The sequence below is a fragment of the Marmota marmota genome, unplaced genomic scaffold (assembly GCF_001458135.2).
Source record: "Marmota marmota marmota unplaced genomic scaffold, marMar, whole genome shotgun sequence".
In the NCBI taxonomy this organism is placed as follows: domain Eukaryota; kingdom Metazoa; phylum Chordata; class Mammalia; order Rodentia; family Sciuridae; genus Marmota; species Marmota marmota.
This window is the reverse complement of record NW_026000142.1, coordinates 1216741-1221697: the sequence shown is the minus strand read 5'-3', so window position 1 is coordinate 1221697 and position 4957 is coordinate 1216741. Positions and strand designations below refer to the sequence as shown.

At 39.5% G+C, this 4957-nt stretch overlaps 1 protein-coding gene across 1 annotated transcript; it reads right to left on the bottom strand.

The window, feature by feature from the left end:
- Positions 1-39: 39 nt before the first annotated feature.
- On the bottom strand, positions 40-4286 carry Bet1 (Bet1 golgi vesicular membrane trafficking protein). Its single transcript, XM_048785961.1, has 2 exons — positions 4101-4286; positions 40-1093 (listed from the first exon to the last, which is right to left on the bottom strand). Exons 1-2 carry the CDS (start codon positions 4117-4119, stop codon positions 936-938), a joined length of 177 nt encoding a protein of 58 aa, XP_048641918.1. The 5' UTR covers positions 4120-4286; the 3' UTR covers positions 40-935.
- Between the last annotated feature and the right edge of the window lie 671 nt (positions 4287-4957).

The following is a 4957-nucleotide window of genomic DNA, read 5'->3' as shown; positions in this document are numbered from 1 at the left end:
AAAAAAAAAAAAAACCTACACTCAGGTAAATTTCTTTTACACAGAAATAATACCAAAGCAAATCATTATGCAATAAACGCTACAGAAATACATTCATAAGGAAAAGAGTTACTTTGGATATAGTGATTAGCTAAAGCAATAAAGTAGGGTCTCTCAAGAAAAGCACAGCTTTAGTCAACATAGGAAGAGGATGACAATGGCAAAGAGTTGGCATGATCAAAGATATGGGATGGAATGGCAACAGCATACAGAAGACACAAAGAGCACTCTCATTTTTCTGGCAGAAAATATATGTGGATTCTGGATGTGCAAGAAGTCAGAAAAGTTGGAGCCCATATTTGAAGGACCTATTCAGTCAAGGTAAAGAGTGTGAACTTTATTTGGTAAATCACAGAAGTCACCAAAGACATTTCGGAGCTCAGAATGCAATTTTAAAAATACAAAGATTATTCTGGCAACAGTATGTAGCTGAGGTCAGAATAGAGGTTAAGAGATTCTCCCAATGACTCACCTTGGAAACGAGGGCTAGTATTAGAAAGAGAGAAACAGGAAAACAGAGATAGAAACACAAAAAAGCATATGACTCAGTGACTGAAATGACATTCAAAGGCAGAAACAAGAAAGACTTTGGTTTTTTATCTTAGGAGACTAGAAAAAGGAGAAGAGCTACTGGGGGTGGAAGATGGTTGAGACATTACTGCAGAATATATATAGTATTTTTCAGATTTTAACACAAAACATAGCCAGAGTTTAAAAAAAAATTGAAAATACCATATCTTTGGATTTGTCACATTTTCTAACCTACTTAAAGAGGCTAAATTTTGAGTGCATTTTGACTTTGCTAAACCACAGTATTTGAATAACCATCTTCCTCAGTAGATGCCAATAAAAAGTATAGTTTATAAGTATGTGATATATGTATACAAACATACCAATCAAAATGTATCCCATGCTAACAAGATACTTACAGATTTTATAGCAGTTACTTTGCTTCTAAGACTCTCGGTGAGTCTCTCATTCTCTTCTTCACAGGCACTGTACCCACTGTGAGAATAGCCATGGTTCCCATAGTTGCCAGAAGGTGCTCCTTCACCTGCAAGGACAAGAGTCACAAGGTTAGTGTAGTAAACCAAAAGCCACTTTTGAAAGTTTAATAGGAAAGAACCGAAAAAGACCCCTTGAGGGCGTTGCAGACCACATATGTCTATAATATTCGTACTCCAGTAAATTTTTAAAATTTAGAAACAGAGATCAAACCAATTCTTTCCATTACTTCTCTTAAATAAAGAACATTCAGTTCACTTCAATACATATTTATTAATCACTTACTGATTATTCAGAAGACACTAAAATAGGCACTGCCATACAAGGATATTGGCACACATATCCTGGTCATTAGAAATATGTTTTAATAAAAGATCTAAAAGCAGTTACATTAACTACTCATTGAAGAAATCTAGTTTTGAAGGAAAGGAAGAAAGCATCGTGGGAGGGAAACTCTTGGCAGATAGATGATGTTTTACCAGCATCTCTTTCCCTGAATGGGAAAGAGTCAAGGGGTGAAGGGAACACAAACTGAAGTCCTAGGAGAGGGAATAACTTATGGAGAATATTAGTTGAGAGTTCTGTGGCATTTTAGTCATTCTTCAACAAATATTTGAGCTATATGTCAGATCAACTACTCTTTTCAGGTGGTCCTTCTATAGAACGTATCTTCTAGGGGATGGCACTAGGAATACAGTCCCCACCACCCTAATAAGGTACTTGGTATTCATCAGGCAAACAACAGGTGCAGTGAGCCTTAGAGAGTGAATGTAACATAAATGTGCTGGGGGGTTGAAACGGGAAAGCATGGTTGAGGGTGTTATCTAACCACATTTTTAAAAAGTTGATGTCATCAGTTTCCTCAGTAAAGGAAGAAAGGGGGCTATTTGGTGATCATTTGAATGGATGATCATTTGAAATAAAAAGTAAAGAGAATAATGAAGAGCAATGACCAGGACTGCTCAGGACTACTAGGAGTAGTAAAACCAACCTGGTTGCCACAATATGTTGTAATGGTTTCATTCCTCCCAGATGTTTTATAGAAGAACTCAATGGCCTGAATTAACCCTTGAAAAGCCACACTGTTAGACTGATCTAGAGCTGGAGGTACAACACGGGGGCTAGAGAAAAACAGAGTCCCAAAAGTTTGAGATTGCTTGCCAAAAGAATGGTTGAAGCATATATACGGATTATGAGAACTCTATCCATGAGATTCTAATTTAATTGGGATCCAGATAACAACACTTTAAAAACTTCCCAGGTAATTCTAATGTACAGTTGGGCTGAGAACTATCATTTCTCAAGTCTATTTCTTGAAATTTAGGAAGACAAAAAAATATATTCAAATGGGCAATAGTCTACTAATGATGTAAACCCATGTGCCCTGGGAGTTTTGCAAAAACCTCCACAATGTGGTCTCATATCCCCTACTTCAATCAAACTAGTTTAATCATCATAATCTCTTGATTATGATGTAGTTCTAGTACAAACCTTTTTAAAAAATTTTGGTCACCCTCCCATCTGGAACTTACTTCTCCCACTCTCCACTAATCAAAGTCTAGTTGAAATTCCGATGTTTCCACAAAGTACATAGTGATCCATCTCTGCAATCTCGGAAACATTCACTATCTGCAGAACTTATCTGGTATTTGGATGTTTAGCTACCACTTTTGTACCATAATTTATCTTTGTACACAGTCGTACTCCCCAGCTAGGTTGGAAAGCTTTGGGGAGCATAAACAAGGTGACAAATGACTATGTAATTAAAGCTTACTTAATTACACAATAAATGTTTGTTGTTCAAAATCAGTTCTTTTTCACTTTAATGACCTGGACCACTTTTTAATTTTCTTTTGTCTTCTCTTTTTAGAGATTGATCCTATGGGCACTTAAGCACTGAGCCACATCCCCAGCCCCCCACTTTTTTTTTTCTTTTGAGACAGGGTCTTGCTAAGTTGCTGAGGCTGGCCTCCAACCAGCGATTCTTTTGCCCCATCTCCCAAATCGCTGGGATTACAGGCATGTGCCTCCATGCCTGTCTTGGACCACTTTCTATGATCCAAGTATTCATAAAAATGCATAAAAACCTGTTTCTCACAGTACAATTTATTAATCAATGTAGACGTCTACATGTATTGGCAACTTGCACTGACTTTAAATAGCCAACACTACAGAAAACGCTATTGTTTTTCCCTTTTCCATCTTACAATGAGAATGGTAACATCTTTTAAAAAATATTTCAGGTATTTTTTCCTCAAATATTTCAGAGTATTTCCTACTCTGATTAAGTAGGTTTTTTTTTTTTTTTTAAGCCGCTTAATAGAGAGCTTAGGACCAGAGAATGCTGTTAATAGCTGTGTGTTATCATAGGGTCCATTAAATCTCCTTGTGCCTGACTTATTCCTGCTGCTTAGTATGCTGGCTTCCTTAATTCACAAAGTCAAGAACAATGTGAAGTTATTAAACCTTATCACGTTTTACTTACTGCCTTAACAGTGGAACAACCTTCAGGTAAGAAACTTTCTACGTAAAAATCGCCTTTGACCCAGATCTTACATACCAGTGCCTTGAATAATAATGACACGTACATTTACCTTTGTAACTCACTGTTACCAACATAATCAGTAGTGTGCTTAGCACGCAACACCCACTCTTTATTGAACAGAGAAAGAGAAACCAGAGTCAGGCTAAGGGAAATTGAGCAGTTTCCATAATCACTACATAGAGACTAAAAAACAAAACAACACAAAACAACAACAACAACAAAAAAAAAAAAAACACTACTGAGTTGGCACTTGTACATAACCCAGCTCCAGATCTACTCCCTCTAACCTACCATCCAAACTTGGTCTGAATTGGACTTAAGAAACTCCCTGGGATGTGGGACAAATTACGTGTTTCCATTCGGACTGCCTCCAAAGATTACCTTCAAACATCCCACTTTAAGGCCCCAATGCCTATGACAGGAGACCAGTCGAGACCCTCCCACAGCCCTATGCCTCCCAGCAAGGCTGTTTCTGGGGTCCCCAAACTTTGAACCTCAGCTCACTTCTTACCCAGGCCTGCACGCCTCATCCTGCCAGAGGAAGGAGAGAAAGGCGAGAGAGGGAGATGTGAGTAGGAAAAGGCCGGAGTCACCCGGACCTCGTCTTCAGTCCCAGGGGCCCGAGCAACACCAACTTCTTGCCCCAAAGCACCACGACATCAGTGGAGCCTAAACACCGCGCTGGATGATGGCGTCACTCGCGCGCTTATTGGTACCCTGCGAGAAGGGTTGCATGGTATTCTGGGAATTGTAGTTCGCTGGCGACCAGGACCGTGTGGAGGGGGGCGTGGCGCGAACTCGTTTCCAGGAGCGGGCGGGTTTCTGGAAGAGCAGCTGCAGAACGTGGCCCTGGTTCTAATTTGGGGGTTTCCGTGGGTGAACCGCCCGCAGAGCCTTGATTTCAGAAGTTAGAGGGCAAAGTTTAACCCTCCAAATCTTCCCTGATTCAACCTACTCCCTTTCACGCCCAGATTAGGGGAAGTAAAGAAAAATTTTGTCCGGGTTTCTTATTTTACAAACAAGTAATCTGTAGGGATAGAAGAGAATAGCCCATTTGTGCCTGGTCACAAGAAGGGACCTAAGGACAGGACCCCTGCACTTCCACTTAGAACTTTTTTTTTTTTCAACTTGCACGAAAGATATTGAAATATTGCTCGCATCTAGCAGTGTGTCAGATTTGGGGTTTAAAAACTTGGTGGGCGCTACGAGTAGAGTGGTGCTGATACAGGAGTTAATCGGAGAATTTTGTTTTATTGTACCATACGATTTGTCTGAGGATATGATGAAATCATGGTTTTTGAAAAAAAAAAAATCTGGCTGTGTTTATGCACAGCCTACTTTTTACAGTTTGCTCTTGTTGCTTTATGA